Source organism: Nicotiana attenuata, unplaced genomic scaffold, assembly GCF_001879085.1.
Source record: "Nicotiana attenuata strain UT unplaced genomic scaffold, NIATTr2, whole genome shotgun sequence".
In the NCBI taxonomy this organism is placed as follows: Eukaryota; Viridiplantae; Streptophyta; class Magnoliopsida; order Solanales; family Solanaceae; genus Nicotiana; species Nicotiana attenuata.
In genome coordinates, this window is record NW_017670254.1 from 563,969 (window position 1) to 581,345 (window position 17,377).

A 17,377-nucleotide genomic window follows, 5' to 3' on the forward strand; every position below is an offset into this window, starting at 1 on the left:
CAACTTCATAACACTCCGCATGAGATAACCCACCTGTTTTGCCTCAAACTAACATTTCTGTATACATTCTACCGTCATAAACATTACGCAGTCGCTTGATCTTCCTAAGTCTGAACTCATACCGCAACATGAAATTTACTTCACTCCCAACTAGGAAACATGAAAAGATTCTTCACACGCCCATAACTCAGGGCTATACCTCCAATAACGAAGGAAATCAAACACCAAATAGTTCTTGCTGCCCCAAAGCATACCCTTCTCGCCTCATCCGATTCATATAAACATATCTCGCAGTCACATCACCCTCATCACGTAACTATCCAGTCATTACTTCCTTAATAGGGACACAACAGAACATATAGATCTAGAAACACGCGCTCACGCAATCAACAACTCAGGGCTCAAGCTATAGGTAAAAATCTGGCCTCAAGTCCTCCAAACTGGCCCAACATCAACACACAGAGATCACATCTCGCCCCTCGATCAGGGAATCACAAGCCATCGACGCATATCTGATACTGAGCGCTCATGCGCGCATACGAACGCGTGGAAGGAATTTCAAGAGTTACTTTTCAAGCTGAATCAAGGACGCACGATAAGAATTCAAGAATGTGATGTTTTTCCTAAAGGTTCTGCAGCCTCTCGAGGATAAGCACAGACGTCTCCGTACCGATCCGCGAGACTCTACTAAACCTGCTCATGACTCGTGAGACCTATGTAACCTAGGCTCTGATACCAACTTGTCACGACCCTAAACCCGGACCCGGTCGTGATGGCGCCTCTCGTGAAGTCAAGGCCAGCCGACACATTCCCATTCCAATCTTAAGCAGCAAAATAATAAGTATTAAGTCGTTAACATGGTAAAATCTCAAAACGTAAGCAGTTAACAGTATAATTTGCGGAAAAACAAACCCAACACAGCCCGATACCGGGGTGTCACTAGTCATGAGCATCTACTAAGGTCCGAATACAACTAGAGTAAAAAATGTACTAAATACAATCTAATGAAATCGAGAGGTAGAAAAGCAGTGCTGCGAACGTCGGGCAGCTACCTTGCTAAACTCCGATGACTCTGCCTCTGAGCAACCAATACCCGCTACAGGGTTCAGAAATACCTGGATCTGCACACAAGGTGCAAGGAGTAAAGTGAGTACTTCCAATTCAGTGAGTAATAAAAATAAATGAAGACTGAGTGATAGGAAATCACGAAGAGTACATCAACATGCTGTATAGAAGTAGTACAAAACCAGTAAGAAAGCAATGAAGCGGTGAAATCTCTTAAGCACCTTAGCTCAGTTTAAACTTCTTCAAAAATGGCTTTTCAACAGTTAAGCAATTGAATGCAAGCAATTAGAACAGATAAGCATAGAAGATCCGCCCCTCGGGCACAATTACACAATTAAACAGGTACATGACAGGTAAATAAGAAAGATAAGTACATAAAGGTTCGCCCCTCGGGCATAATGTCAACAAATCCGCCCCTCGGGCAATATCTCAGAACAATACCAGCCCCTCGGGCTATATCTCAGAACCATACCAGCCCCTCGGGCTATATCTCAGAACCATATCAGCCCCTCGGGCTATATCTCACATCACAATGGGTACCCGCGCTTTACATGACGGTTCTTCCTCCGCTTCTGCGGAAATCACCTACTGACCAACAATCGCATCTGCGACCACATCCCCGCATCTGCGACATTGCAGATGCGGCCCCTCTAACCGCTTCTGCGGTTTCTGCCCATCAGGCCTATTTCGCTTCTGCGACTAACCAACCGCACACGCGGCGCCGCACCTGCGGTCCCCAATCCGCAAGTGCAAAAATACCAGAAGCAGCAATTCAACAGCTGCAACAAAAATCCAAACTTCTCCATTAACCATCCGAAATCACCCCGAGGCCCCCGGGACCTCAACCAAAAGCACATACATATTCTAATACCTTATTCAAACTTGTTCTAATCATCAAAACACCTCAAACAACATCCAATCACCCAAAACACATCGGATTCAAGCCAAACTTTCTAAAATCTTCCGAATTCGCTTTTGATCAAAAACCCAACCAAACCACGTCCGAATGACCTGAAATTTTGCATACACATCCCAAATGACATAACGAAGCTACTGCAACTTCCGAAATTCCATTCCGACCCCTATATCAAAATCTCACCTATCAACCGAAAAATGCCAAAAACTAACTTTCGCCAATTCAAGCCTAATTCTACACCGGACCTCCAAAACACATTCCGATCACGCTCCTAAGTCCCAAATCACCTAACAGAGCTAACCAAATCATAAAAATTCCGATCCGAGATCATATACAAGCAAATCAAATATTGGTCAAACCTTTCGAATTTCAAGCTTCAAACTGGGAGCTGTTCTTCCAAATTCATTCCGATTACCCTGAAAACTAAAATCAATGATTTACATGAGTCGTAATACATCACACGGGTCAAGTCATGCCCGGGAACTGACGAACAAAGTGTAAAAGCTCAAAACGACCGTTCGGGTCGTTATAGAGGCACTATCATATCTTGGCGATCGACTAAGCAATCAATTGTGGCTACTTCATCTAATCATGCTGAGATCATTGCTATTCATGAAGCAAGTCGAGAATGTGTATGGTTGAGGTCTATAATACATCTTATTCGAAACAAATGCGGTTTGAAGCGTGACAAACTACCCATAATTTTGTATGAAGACAATGCAACATGCATAGCCTAATTGAAGGGAGGATTCATAAAAGGAGATAGGACAAAGCACATTCACCAAACTTATTTTTCACACAAGATCTTCAAAATATTGGTGATATCAATGTGCAACATATTAGTTCAAGTGATAATATGGCTGATTTGTTCACCAAATCTCTACCGATGTCAACCTTCAAGAAACTAGTGTATAAGAATGGGATGCGAAGGCTCAATGATGTTAATTGATGCTATCATCAAGGGGAGTTAATACGCGTTGTACTCTTTTTCCCTTACAAGGTTTTGTCCCACTGGGTTTTCCTTGCAAGGTTTTTAACGAGGCAACCAAAAGGCATATTTCTAAACATGTGTACTCTTTTTCCTTCACTAGGATTTTTTACCATAGGGTTTTTTTCCTAATATGGTTTTAACGAGGCACATTATCTATGGACATCCAAGGGGAGTGTTATAAGAAAAATTGAATTATGGTGGATGTCCACTCTTCTCCGTTAGTTTCATAACTCACACTACTCTAATACTTATGGAGTTATGATTGTAACTCCGTGATCTTCCTCTCAAATGCTTAATGACATGTTCAATGACATATTTACAATAATGATTCTTCAGTTTTCATGCCTATATACAGGCTTTGTAATAGATAGAAAAATACACACAACTGAAGAAGAAAATCCCTTCCTTCTCTATATTCATTTCTTGTTCATGTTTTTCTAAATTGCTTTTATTTCCTAACAATATTTTTTGTTCATGTTTCACTAAATTATTTTTATTTCATAGCAAAGTTGAGATAGTCACAATATCTTGCTATACGCGGAGTTCATGGACAGGCCGGATCACCACGGTCTCCTTTGGCCGGAAGATTTGTATAAAACTTTTTTAGTTACCAATTGGGAAAAGAAACAGCAGAATTAAAATTTTCTCAATTTCCCTTAGGTCCAAAGGGTTTAACCTTTCCCCTAGCAGACAGCCCCAAGGGAAGGCCTTCCTCTTCTCTCAGCAAAATGGCCGAAGATGAACGCAAGGAGGAAGTGGGAACCACAATCGTAGAAGCAACAGTGGAAGGAGAAGAGATGAAGCCGTGGGAACAGCACTCAGCAGTGATAAGCATCCCTCGTTTTGATTACAAGGCTTCTTCTTCCCTCCTCAGCCATTCCCATTCTGCCTTCCTCATCACTTGCCCCATCAGTCAGCTTACTTCCCTCCTTTAATCTCTCAACATTTTGCTCACTTTTCCATCTGTTTTTCCCCCTCTTATTCTTGACTATTTATGTACTAGTATGAAAACGGGCTCGAATTTGGATACTTAGGATTAGTTTAGGGTTGAGGAATAGTTAATTGAATGAAACTTGATTTAGCTTTTCAAGTATATAAGCTAGGGAACGGATATTGTGTGGCAAATGGTGTTCTTTTGAATAAAGATTCAGTAGATTCCTCCGCGTAATTGGAAAAAAAGAAGTTGTAAGCTTGCTAGCTAAAATGTGTGCCAATTTTCTTTCTTTTACTGGTTTGTAGCAGATGCTTAAACTTTGAAAAGAATTATTTGGTATTATTTTTTTGTTGGAATTTGGACACCATTAGGGAACCTTTTTCTGCTAGTTAGTGTAAATTTCTTTCTGAAGCAGATGTTAGTTGGGTAATGTTTCGTGCAAAGTTTGCTCTGGGCAGCATATAGAAAAAGCAAGAAGGTTACAATATCATAAACTCAGGTAGTTAAGCTACTTCTGGAGTTTGTTATTTACACTGTTATGTTGGCGTGCTTTTGCTAATTAGTTTGAAGTTCATTGAAAATCAGCTACTCTACTCAAGGAGAAAGATTTAAAATGTTCTTTGTAATCTGATGCATCATTCCTATTATACGTTTTCTGGGCGGGTTTCATATTTGCTACTGCATATGTCATAATCCATCTGTTTACGTTGAAATATTTAACCTCACACAATTAACTTGAATTTGGAGCCGAAGCATCTTATTCACCAAGGGCAACTGTTTGGGACAGTGGAAGTAATTTTGGATCAAAATCTGGACAAATGTATTGATTAAACTTCAATATACATAAAGCAGGACAGAAGGACTAGAATCTACTGTGCCGGGAAAAGTGGGTTACAAGAATATAGCACATTTCATTCTTGAGAAGTTTATTAATCAATAGGAAGGAGTTAGAAATGAGTTTTGAGCTATAGAGAACAGAACCGTACAAGAAAAGAGCTTAGCAAAAAGATAAGTAGATAACCACAAGTAGGAAATATCAGCATAGGAGGGTAAGAGGTAGAAATAGGATAACTAGATAAAAATGTGTTTATAAGTTCTCCACCAGAAAAAGATGAAAGTGAAAAAGAATACCTTCTTAATTTTGGTCTTTTATGTAGAGTATATTGGAGACTACGTACAACATTCAAATAGTGAAGCTAGTTCTTTTCTGTCTTTACTCGTGAACTCAGGACATCGTGTATAATAAAATAAAACTACTTTTGAAATGTGCATGACTGTTCAAGGCTCTTAGTTTGAAAATTTGGAGTTATTCTGCTCCTCATACCAGTCTTTTGGGTAGAAAAAGAATATGTTAAAGCTTCAAGATTATTCTGCTGCTTTGTTTCGCCAGTTTCTATTAATAATATCAGTTATATTTTGCTTTAGTTTCTACTGTATTTAGATAAGGAATGTGTTTTTAGTGCCCTACAACTAAAAAAGTTAAGGCTTTTGCTAAGGATAGGGTTTTAGTGAAAGCTAGGAATCTATTCTAGTACTTTGAACTTTTCTATGATAATGGATAATGTGAATAACTCCATTACTTTGCTTGATCATTTAGCTGCTATTTATAGTATTGCGTGTCATAATGCAAAAAGCATTGCATGTCATAATGCAAAAAAGCATTGCATGTCATAACGCAAAATAGTTTGTTATTCTTTTGTGACGGTGGCGTCCATGCCATCTTGGGCGCACCTCGACTATTCCACCGGTTACTTGCTATCTCCACAAGCACAACTACCAGGTAGCCGACCAAGGCACAGACAGATGGGAAGAAATCAGCTAGTGTTGTTTGCCACCGTTTGATTTGAACTTAAGATCTTATGGTATTCCTCCTACTTCGTTGATCGTTAGGCCACACCTTTGGGTGCAGAATAGCTTTTATTTAAAATTTTATCATTTTCAAGCTTCTTATGCTTTTGATATTCAACATTTGGACATGGCGGAGGCTTTCCCCTCTTTTCACTCTTACCACATCTTACTACTACTACTACATTGCCTCAATCCCAAGCTTGTTGGGGGTAACATATGAGTCCTCACTATCCACTTCGCTTTATTTGGACCCATTTCATTTCAACATTAAAATTCTTGGGCTTCATAAACACGGTAGATTGTCTACGTTTGTTACTTGTATACAAATTTCTAAACATAGTGAAATGGCTCCTAGTTGTTGTTACTGTTTCTCTTTCTATAGTTCTCTTTGTCATAACTGCTGTAATTTTGTTTTCATTGAGCCAAGGGTCTACCAGAAACAACCTCTCTACCTTCACAAGGTAGGGGTAAGGTCTGTGCACATACTATCCTCTCCAGACCTAAAGGTCTGTGTGCAGACTATCCTCCCAAAAACCCACCTGTGGGAATACACTGGGTATGTTATTGTTGTAGTGAAATGACTCTAGTAACATTGGTCCCTAATATAAGCATAGTATCATGACTAAGCCTTAATCCCACTAGTCAGTGGCACCTATACGGATCTTTTGCTTCTATTATTTTCTACTCCTATTTCTTTTTATTCTTGCTTATTGGTTCTCATAGTTTAAGTCGGTACTCTATTTTCCTAAGAATTCTTTACTTTTTCCTCAGAGAGGGAGAAAAGTGCAACAAAAGAAGCTATAGCTATCCTTGAAAAGGTTATATTTTACTCTTTGGTATACTCAATTTATTTATTTATTTTTAAAAAAAAAAGAAGTTCTGGATAAGTGACCTTTTATATTGTTTGTCCAGTGGAGCTGTAATATGCACTTTTCTTGAGGACTTGAAGCTGGCTATGGAAAACATAATTTTCTTATTGATTCATTCTATGCAAATGATGTTATTTTCGCATTAAAGAATCCATGTTATTTTGTATTGCACCTATAAGTTAGATTTGGATTACCCATGTGACCCTTGTGTTGGAAAGAATACTAAAAATAGTTGGGTTTTTTGTTTTCCTTTCAGTATATTGTTTCGAATCCTGATGCTAAGAGAAGGAAAATATGCATGGAAGATGCTACTAAAGAAAGCAATGTTTCAGGAGAAGATGCAGTTAATGAGCATGAAAATTCTGGTATTAATTCTTCTTCAACATTTTAATGTCTGTGTGGACATAATGGTTTACTAGGAATAGTGTCAAAACAATTTTGTTTCCTCTTGCAGAATCCGGTACTTCTATAGAGAAAAGTGACATTCTCTCACTTGTTAAGTTAACTAGAAGCGGATTGCTTCTCTTTACATTTCCATTCGGCAAGTCCCCAGCAGTTGTTGACATCGTTTCGCAGATTTTTCAATCCCTAGAATCTGGAATATTGAAGTCTCCTCTGTGAGTTGCTCTCTTTCTTGGATTGCTCTCACAATAAACTTTTAGCTTTTATCTATATGTTATACTGCTTTATTTGACCAAGGGAAACCCGTGAAACTTAACTGACCCAAGGGAAATAAAAGCTCCAAATAAAATTGTAATAGTAAAAAGATTAGGAACCATGTCCTAATTTTGGCAGATGAGAGAATTAAGCAAGTTTAAAAACTACCCTAAATAAGTATAAGAACTGAACTGTGGAGACCTACGCAGAGTTGCAACATTTGTAATGGTTCGCTTTCAATCCATTGTATTATTTCTATAAATGATTCGTGTGTAGGTGTCGCGATGGCAAGTTATACTGCTATATGATTTACTGAAAGAATATGTTAGATATGGTATATTTTTCAAGCATAATGCTAAGATTTCTAACCTTATCTCTGCAGTAAAGGTAGCCAAATTGTATGTAATGAGTTAGGGAATTTTGCACGTATTATCTTGATAGCTTACCCTTTCTTCATCCATTTACTCATTTTGCTCCCTCTATGGCCATGTTGACTGTTGTGCTAGAAGATGAATTCTCCATGATGGTCCCGCGATTGCGTGATTATGTTTCTTTGGCGTAATCGTTTTCATTATAGTAGGGAGGATTGTCCTTTCTTCTTATTCACCACTCTAGGAGATTATTTCTAATACCAAAGAAACTAATATGATTAAGACTTTAATCATGTCATGCAGTTGGTGCAATCGGATATTACCAATTCAAGATACATGCCGTTTAGAGGAGAAGGAACTTAAGAAGATTGTGACTAGGCTCGTTGATCAGTTTATGACCAATAGGCAGAAGGAGACTGGAAATACTGTTAAGGTAAACCTTGGCTTTCTTAAGAAATATCATTCACTCAGGGTCAAAAGACTCGCGTTGCTTTCTTTTTCTGCTTTACGTTGCCTTTTTTTCTTTTGTTGGCCGCCCTAAGAAGTCATCTTGGTTCATATAAACTATCATCAGTATGTCCTCTATCAGTAAACCCAATGACAAGTTGAATATTTTCTTTTTTCAGTTGAAAGTATTAGTTCAAAATGTATTGGTCAAATATGTTCACGCAAAGTGCGTCACTTTCGTTGTCCCCTGTTTTTATCCCTTGCTCCTTTTTTATTTTTAGTTTTTGGTTTTAAAGGGTAGTAGGGGTGGAGGAGGGTGGCAGGATATTGGATAAAGATGGTCTCTGTATCATTTGGACTATTTGGTTGGAGAGGAATAGGAGATGATTTGAAGATCAAAAGCGTCATATTTCCTTTGTAAAGAACAGATGCCTACTGAATTTAAATTTTTGGTGTAGTAGTAGTATGGTAATATGACTCTGTATTTTAATTTCTCGACTTTTTGGGAGTGTAATTGTAACAAGCAATGCTGTAACCTTTTCTTTTTGAAGTACCTTCTTGGTACTTTATTAATGAAATTTATCTTACCTTATAAAAAAAAACAAGTTCTCTTACATGACTATTATGTCCAGTAGCTGCATTTCCTTTACTAGTACGGTGAATTTGAGCAGTTCTCTCTATGTTGGCCGAACCAGATAAGATAACCTGTAGAAACTAATGACATTATAGTTTGCAGTTGGGTATAACAGGAGAGGGATTGAGGAGACTGAGATGAAGAATCTGAGAAAAGCTTCTAGCGATCCTGATGTATTTGCTTTGTTGGACCGCAACAAATGCTTTAGCGTCGTGGCAGCAGCAGTGAAAGAAGTTGTCCCAGATTCGACTGTGGATTTGAAAGATCCAGAGGTCAAATGATTTATTGCAGTGAGAATTTCTAAGCTTTTTGCTTCCTCTGTATCTTTTTAATATACTGAATGTAGCTTCTCTTTTGCAGCTGTCTGTGCTTGTTGAGGTACTTCCACTTTCTAGAGTACCTGATAAGACAGCCATAGTTGGTGTGTCGGTTCTTCCACGAACACTTGTTAGTACAAAGCCTCGGCTCTGCATCAAGGCCTTAGTCTCAGATACAAAAGAGATGAAAGGGAAGAAAAGATAACAATATCTCTATGAACAGGAATGTTTCTTAGTCCCAAATACTTAAGAGATGAATAGGAAGAAAAGATAAAATATTTCCATAAACAGGATGCACACCTTCAATTTTATGTCGATTACCTGCTGTTATGTTGCTACAATTGAGGGTATGGCCAGATTGGAGCTGCTAGTTGATTCTGCACTATTATGAACCAGTAAATGATGCATTTGGCCTTTATCAGATTTAAATATTTTTGATGTGTTGTATTGGCAATGTACATTCTGAGCAGATAGTTAATTGCAGTAACTAGGAAAGTAAGTTGTGTTCCATATATTCAAATAGAACTTGGAATTAAAACCAATGAATTAGACTCATATTTTGGCAATATTACCACACGTAGAAATTAGTGATTTGCATCGAGTTACACCCTTTTTGTTTAATTCATACCAAACTAGTACGTACATTTTTTGCTTATGTGAAGTTTATAAAGGGTTGAAAAAGAAGAAGTGTATAAAGGGAAATTATTCCATAAAGAAAGGTATTACCTAAGATGGTTCGGGCATGTTAAAAGGAGAAGCACAGATGTCCCAGTCAGGAGGTGTGAGAAGTTGACCTTGGGGGTAAGAGGAAGGGTAGAAGTAGGCTAAAGAAGTCTTGGGAAGGGGTGGTCAGGCAAGACATGGCACAACTAGAGCTAACCGATCGAGAACATTACCCCTTGGTAGGGGGTATAAAGGTTGAGAATTAGGGTAGAAGGTACTAGAGTATTAGTATTAGTTTGGTATTTCTTTTATTCTTAGTTTGCTAGTACCACATATTTTGTACTGTTGTTACTTGCCTTCCGAACGCTCTTAGTTTGCTATCATTTCATTTCTTGTATTGTTATTACTGACTATTAGTACTTCTTTCATACTTTCTTTTGTTATCTTGGGTTTTGTTTTCTAATACCTTGTATTGATATTACTTGTTTCAGTGGTTCTTCCCTCTTTCTTTAGCCGAAGGTCTATCAGAACAGTCTCTCTGCTCTTCTAGTGTTGGGGTAAGGCTGCATACATCCTACCCTCTCCAGACCCTACTTATGGGATTACAGGGAGAATTTCAAAAATAGCCAAATTTATAAGTGGTTATTCAAAAATAGCCACAGTTTCAAAAGTCATCGAAATTTAGCTAATTTTCATGTAAAGATAAATCTGAACGAAAACACTGTTCGAAATTCGGAAAAATACTCCAGCATAATATTCTGGAACTCCAGTATGTATTGTACTGGAGTTTGGAGTTCCAGCAAAGTTTACTGGAACTCCAGTATATTAACAGGAGCCTCAAGTATACCGGTCCAGCATAATATGCTGGAAGTTCATACACAGGTGCACCGAACTCCAGTAGATTATGTTAGACCGGTCTCTGTTGTAACAAAATAGTGGCTATTTTTCAATGACTTGGCAAACGTTGGCTATTTTTGAATGACCAGTCCGAAAACTGGCTAGCCCGTGCTATTTTAACGGGATTACAGTGGATTGTTGTTATTGTTGTTGTTTTATCTACGAGGATAAATGTCTAACTTGGCCAAAGTGTAGGTTAATTTCACACTGCAAAGTTTCACTATCTTTGAAACTTGAGTACTTAATTGATTATAAAAATAAAAGCAACCCTTTCGAGTGTGGTAGGATAGTACTGCTACCTTGTTGGAATTCTATGGAGCAAATATGGTTCACCAAATTGTTGAAATTTGAAAAGAAGACCATTGGATCCCCAAGAACCAGGTCTAATAATTCATGTAGGGCCTTAGACTATAATTTGGAAATGGTGTTTCATGTGAAAATATATCTTTGGTTTTTGACTAATTGCAAGTATTTGAGGGCAAATCTACCTAAAAGGTTTTAATTAGAGCTTTTCTAATCTCGAGGTAACGTTCTCTCTTTCTTTGATTAATATCCAAACTTCTTTGTGCATATGTTTTCTTCCTTTCCTATGGTACTTGCCCCTTTTGGCCATGTGTTGGCTTCCTAGTTTTTCAAAATAAGTCCTCTTACTCCGTCTCAAATTATTAGTCGTAATTTCTAAAAATAGTGGTCTAAAATTATTTATCATTTTAGAAGTTCAAAACATAATCATTTTCTCATTTTACCCTTAGTAGTAGTATAGTTGTTCTTGAAGATGGAGATAGCACACAAGTAGAGTAAAATATTCAATGAATAGAGACCATATCTTAAGACATAAATAAGGGTAATATAGTCAAAAATTCCTCCTATTTAAGGTTTTCTTAATGAGCGCTTAAAAGAAATACACAACAGATAATTTGAGACGGGGGAGTAAATGGGTTGTAATTTTCTCGTATTAAAGATGACAAAAGAATTCATTTTAAAATGTTAGAAGAAGTTCAATTAAATTTGAATCCTAACTCCTAAGCTAAAAGTGTCGAGCATTTTGGGACAACGGGAGTAAGTTTAAAACAATAGTCAATCTATAAATGCTACTCCCTCCGGTCCAAAATAAGTGATTTTTTGGCCTTTTTCTTGTGGTCCAAAATAAGTAATTTTTTCAGATTTCAAGAATGAATTAATTATTTTTTTCCTACATTGTCCTTGGAGTAAATAGTGTTGGAATATGTGTTAGGAGTGTTTATGTGAGATAGTAAAGGTTAATATGGTCAATTCAATTGGTAATTAATGCTAAAAGGTGAATTTCTTAATCTGTGTGAAAACATCCAAAAAAATCACTTATTTTGGACCGAAGGGAGTACTAATTACATAGTACTATTAATTAAATATAGTAATTAGTATGCGCTTCATTCTGCTTTTTGACAGCCACATATATACACTTTCATTCGACCTACTTTTTTTAAAAAATGTGTCTACTAACATCAATACATGTTTATAATATCACAATGACGTCTCATTCTGATTTAAAAATCAGAAGTCCTGGTTTCGTATAAATTTTTATGATTCAAATTGTTGGAAAAGTTTACCCTCGAGTAATAAATTGGTTAAAAGTTTCATTTAATTACGCATTGAAAATATATTGTATATACAAACTTATTCATAGAATTAAATTGGTATATTTCATTAGACGTGGAATTGAATCTTATTAAACTGGCAAGTTACTAGATAGAAGCCTACAAGTCCGAAAACAAAGAAGAAGAGATAAATGTGGTAAAGTAAGCATAATTAAGAAGCTAAAATATGAAAAAGGGTAGAATTTGCAAGTTAAGAGATTTTATTTTGTATGCAAGTTAAGAGATTATTGATGAAACTTTAAACGACAATAAGCAAAATGTAACCAACTAATTAGAGTTAATACTTTAATAATCGAGAAAGAGGATTCTGCATGTAATTAGTCTCATTCACTCACGACAAGGCAATAGATAGGTCAAGATTGAGACTATGCTTTTCTGAGGAAGAATTCCAGTAGTTACAGTCTGAGTATGAAGAGATTGCCTCATTTGTAGAAGCTGAAGTAGTGCTTCTTTGAGCACAAGGATGGTGCAATGAGAGAGACAATGACAATCTACAACTATCTTCTTCTTCTTCTCCATTCCTCAAGCTTTCAAATTTACGCTTCTTTGATGATTTCCAGTTCTCATCCTCTTGCATGGACAACTGAATAACAAAATTATCCATCAAATTTATGAAAAATGCACATGTTAAAGTGGCGTAGCCGAATGAAAGATATTCAGTTGAACACCCTTCGTCTGAAAATTACACTGAGCATACAAAAAATTATACTATGTATGCTGGTCAAAAATCAGTTTTTATAGATATATATAATTATCAGTCAAAAGGTTTCTACTAAAATAAGGTTATGTATCATTAAATGGCTGTATTTTGATCTGTAACCTAGCAGAAAAGTACAGTAGTACCATATAGGTTTCACTCATTACTTCTTTAAATGAGGTGGCCCATTGTTATAAAGTCACTGCTGTTGCTATTCCACTCCACTGCTCCAAAATGCATTAATATCCATTTGGGATTTAGTCAAGAGAATTTCAAGTCCAACCATCAGGAATTTTCTTTACCCAAAACATGACCAAATTAAAGCATAGTTTTTGCCATAAATAAAATATAGAAATTTAGGTAAAAAGACTATACTGCAGCATTGAATTCCTCTTCAACATGTTTGTTCATGTCGAAAACTGACCAACACATTATAAATATGATATCGACACACACTTGAACAGAAAAAGCAAAGACCAACGGCAAGAATCACAGTAGAAAAGAAAGCAGTCGGTGTACTGACCAAGAGAAGATTAGGGAAATATAACTTCTGTCAGAATACTCATAGAAGTATTAGAGTATATGCTTTCTTTTTAATATACCTAATACCTCATGAGAAATAAGACTGTTACGGGCTTGCCAGTTGTGCCCCAAGACCAAGAATCAGGACCTCTATATGTAGTAGTATCAGATATATAGTCAATGCTCACGCAAGTATTCGCGGGCAAATTAATATAGAAAAAGAATGAAAGGAAATCACAAACTTATGCTCAAGTTAAAGAGAAAAAAAAAAGCTCAACTTATATATACTGATATTGTAAAAAAATATTTTACAATATCATGTCAACTAAACTATAACATTATTGAACTGTGTAATCATCTCATCTAAAAGTTTATAAAGAGAATATCTAGTTAAGTACTTATAAAAGTGTATTTTTCTCTAACACCTTAAACTTTTAAATTAGATGAGCACGTACTTCTATTTGAGCAGGTAGAACAGAGGCGGACCTATGCAATAGGTAGAGGGGTCACCGGCACCCGTAAAGTTCGGCAAAAATTTCATGTATACATACATATATATGTCTTAGAAAATAGTTATACATATTAATAGTAGACACCCTATATACAAAGTAAATTTTAATTGAATCAAAAAGTGTACCCGCGATCTTCAAATCCTGAATCTGGCTCTGAAGTAGAAGGTCTAAGTTCGAACTTATTATCCAAAAAAAAATTATTCATGTGCTTTGCCAATGAAAAAAATCAGGTCACACGCACGTGAAGGGATACATTTGGAAGACATAATAAAACATGTACTCCCTATAACAAGTTAAATTTTTAGAAGAGAAGGTCACACTATAATATAATTCTTCATAGTAGTGAGTAATAAATAAGATTAATAAGCTTATAAAACATAAGGCAAGAAACATAGGTTGAAGTAGAGTTAAAATGGGAGGGGTAATGTACCTTAAAATCTTGAGATTGTTGAAACGCAGCATTAGAAGTCTGAAAAAAATGGAGTGAGAAAGAGGCCGTATGGGACAGGTGATCTACTGCTTCTCTTTGTGTATCACAAATCTGTTGCCATCTGAAACCAGTAATTCCTTTCTTCTCAGCATTATTTACCCCACTTTTCTTAGTATAATTAATACTAGTCTGCATGTAATCATCACCACTATACGGATAATTGGCTACTGCTTCACGTAGTCTGTCCCTGCAGTTTTGCAGGCTCTTTGGTTTACAACTTGTGGTCTCCGATCGAGATATCGCAGTTCATCATTAAACAAATACTCCATATATAAAGACAAGATACATGTATAAATACTAGTATAATTTATTATAACAGGTTATTAATATTTTATTGAGTTTTTAATTTTGAAAACTTTACTTTAATTACCTTAAGAGCCCGTTTGGACGTAAGTAATTTTTCCCTTTTTTCAAAAAATTTTCACTTTTTGTCGAAATCAACGTTTGTTTATAAAATATCTAATTTTCACTTGAAGATGCATTTTGGAAATTTTCAAGAATTTGAAATACTCCAAAAAGCTGTTTTTCAAAATTTTCACTCACAAAACTTCAAAACAACCCAAAATTATATTCATGTCCAAACACAACTCTAAATTTTAAATACCATTTTCACTTAAAAAAAAATTCACCTTTTTTTGAAATTTTACAATTCTTATGTCCAAACGCCCACTAAGTAATCTAATTAGGTAAATAAAAATTAAAACTTTAAGGGCTCATTTGGTTAAAAACCAGGTTATCCTATAGTCATAGGATAGATTCCCCCTTCAATATGGGATAAATAATCCCATGATTTAGGCATAAATTTTATCGTGATTTTAACTAATACCCACAACAATAAAATAAAAAAAAAACAATGAACAAATGTAATCCCAAAATTTATATAGGGATAAACGGGTCCTAAAGAGAATGAAAGGAAAAGAAGAAGCCGTACGTTTCTATGTACAAATGTAAATCCTTTTTTTGGTCACCTTTTAGTGGGCAGAGGATTGTAAATTGGGAATGGAGATTCTGATGTTTCAATGGTGGGGTTACAACATGAATGGTATACTTCTTCTTGTTGATGATGAGAATGATCATCTTCTACCCACTCTTTTCCTTTGCTTCTTTCTCCTCCTGCTTCAGAATCAAAGTCAACCAACCAAAAAACACAATTGTTTCTAAATACAACTATATATATATATATGCCAAATTTAAAGGCATATACTGTAGCTTTTTTTTATTATGGATTTTAATCGTAAAAAGAACTTCAAATAAAGTTGAGGTGTATGCATTGTGGGATCATCAAATCGTTTTTCTTTTCTCCACAAACTCATAGAGATCTTACCTTGCCAGTTGACATCACTCTTCATGCTTCTATACATCTGTTCGACAAGTACAAATATACATAAACGATGAATAATATAAGAACATTCACATATATAATAACTTAGAAAACAGAAAAGGAATGTTCATTCTTGGAATAAATAGTACTATTTATACCTGGAGATGACTTTTGACATGAGATATTGTAAGTCCTCTCACATCCATCATCTGAAGTACAAGCTTAGGTGTAGCTTCTACACATTAATTAGACAGATCAAAAAACATTAAAAAGAAAAGGCAACCAAAAAAATTAAATGGCTAGAAAAACAACATTACTATATTATAGTTATGAAGAGGAAGAGGAAGGAACTTACTGTCGTGGCCTCCAAGTTTTTGAATAGCAAGAAGAAAACATTGATGAAGATGAGGTGTCCATCTCAAACGAGGAACTTTTGATCTTCTATATTGCCTCACTCCACCATTATTCCTTTCACAGTTTCCCATTATATATTTTCCTATAAATTCTTTCTTCCACTTCCAACACCTCTATATTTATGCATAAGACTCCTCTATATATCCTACAGTTTAATTTTCACCTGAAGTTGTAAGTAAAACTTAAAGCAAAGTTTCCTTATGCAACTTCAACAGGAGAATAATGTATTGGCCTTTGAAAAGAGCTGTTTTTTAGTTGGCAGTGTCTAGGTCTAAAGAAACAACGTGGCGTAGGTATAATTAATTATGAGTAGGCAGAGATATCACGAGAAAAGAAAAAAGGGTAAATTCTTCTGTAAATTCAGTCTCTCCTCTCTAATTCTGCAATCACGAGTTCGTTTCTGATACTCCTTTCTCTCTCTATCTTGAAATGATTACACCATACAAATACTACCAACTGCTGGGCTAAGCTACTTCTCTACTGCTTCTTTGACTTTTCTTCCCTTCCTTTTTACAGTTTCTCTCTCTAAAATCTTAGTTGGCGTTTGGACATAAGAATTGCAAATTCCAAAAAAAAGGTGAAAAAAAATGGTATTTAAAATTTAGAGTTGTGTTCATGAATAATTTTGGGTTATTTTTTAAGTTTTGTGTGTGATAATTTTGAAAAACAGCTTTTTGCAGTTTTTCAAATTTTTGAAAATTTCTAGAATGCATCTTCAAGTGAAAATTGAAAAAATTTTATGAACAAATCATGATTTCGGAAAAAAAGTAAAAAAAATTTGAAAAAAAGGGAAAAATTTCTTATGTTCAAACGGGCTCTTAATATGCCAATTTTCGTCACATCACTAAATCCCACGACTACCTATTTACTATATGGCAATATTATGATGACCTAACATGATCAAGACCAAAAAATATAAGAGTATTTTTAGTATGTTACCTCCTCCGGTCGAGGGAAGTAGGCAGGGACGTGATGCTTGGATCACAGGTCATCCCCAAGAAAGATAGCTTCAAGTACCTTGGGTCGATAATTCAGGGGGACGGAGAGATCGACGAAGACGTCACTCACCGTATAGGAGCGGGCTGGATGAAATGGAGGCTTGCATCTGGAGTCTTGTGTGACAAGAAAGTGCCACTACTACTCAAAGGTAAGTTTTATAGAGCTGTGGTTAGACCGGC

At 36.0% G+C, this 17,377-nt stretch overlaps 2 protein-coding genes across 4 annotated transcripts; one reads left to right on the plus strand and one right to left on the minus strand.

Moving 5' to 3' along the window:
- Positions 1–3,375: 3,375 nt before the first annotated feature.
- LOC109236758 lies at positions 3,376–9,507 on the plus strand. The gene is made up of 7 exons (XM_019402974.1): positions 3,376–3,884; positions 6,526–6,572; positions 6,880–6,988; positions 7,078–7,240; positions 7,955–8,084; positions 8,828–9,004; positions 9,093–9,507. The coding sequence occupies exons 1-7, from the start codon at positions 3,701–3,703 to the stop codon at positions 9,252–9,254; spliced, it is 972 nt and encodes a 323-aa protein (XP_019258519.1). The 5' UTR covers positions 3,376–3,700; the 3' UTR covers positions 9,255–9,507.
- Positions 9,508–12,503: 2,996 nt separating this feature from the next.
- LOC109236751 (putative Myb family transcription factor At1g14600) lies at positions 12,504–16,653 on the minus strand. Of its 3 annotated transcripts, none has more exons than XM_019402968.1 (6): positions 16,141–16,653; positions 15,944–16,020; positions 15,789–15,825; positions 15,433–15,580; positions 14,405–14,525; positions 12,504–12,826 (listed from the first exon to the last, which is right to left on the minus strand). In XM_019402968.1, exons 1-6 carry the CDS (start codon positions 16,268–16,270, stop codon positions 12,575–12,577), a joined length of 765 nt encoding a protein of 254 aa, XP_019258513.1. In that variant the 5' UTR covers positions 16,271–16,653; the 3' UTR covers positions 12,504–12,574. The 3 variants fall into 3 exon arrangements, with proteins under 3 accessions (XP_019258513.1, XP_019258511.1, XP_019258512.1); XM_019402966.1 differs by having other exon boundaries at positions 14,405–14,651; positions 16,141–16,651; XM_019402967.1 differs by having other exon boundaries at positions 14,405–14,651; positions 15,433–15,577; positions 16,141–16,649.
- Positions 16,654–17,377: the final 724 nt, after the last annotated feature.

Bases quoted from the DNA above. Each gene is read 5' to 3' on its own strand.
- LOC109236758 (XM_019402974.1), top strand. From the start codon at position 3,701: ATGGCCGAAGATGAACGCAAGGAGGAAGTGGGAACCACAATCGTAGAA. The intron at 7,241-7,954 runs GTGAGTTGCTCT...CATGTCATGCAG, and splicing joins GGAATATTGAAGTCTCCTCT to TTGGTGCAATCGGATATTAC. The intron at 8,085-8,827 runs GTAAACCTTGGC...ATGACATTATAG, and splicing joins AGACTGGAAATACTGTTAAG to TTTGCAGTTGGGTATAACAG.
- LOC109236751 (XM_019402966.1), bottom strand. From the start codon at position 16,270: ATGGGAAACTGTGAAAGGAATAATGGTGGAGTGAGGCAATATAGAAGA. The intron at 16,021-16,140 runs GTAAGTTCCTTC...ATTAATGTGTAG, and splicing joins AAAACTTGGAGGCCACGACA to AAGCTACACCTAAGCTTGTA. The intron at 12,827-14,404 runs GTACATTACCCC...TTTGTTATTCAG, and splicing joins AACAATCTCAAGATTTTAAG to TTGTCCATGCAAGAGGATGA.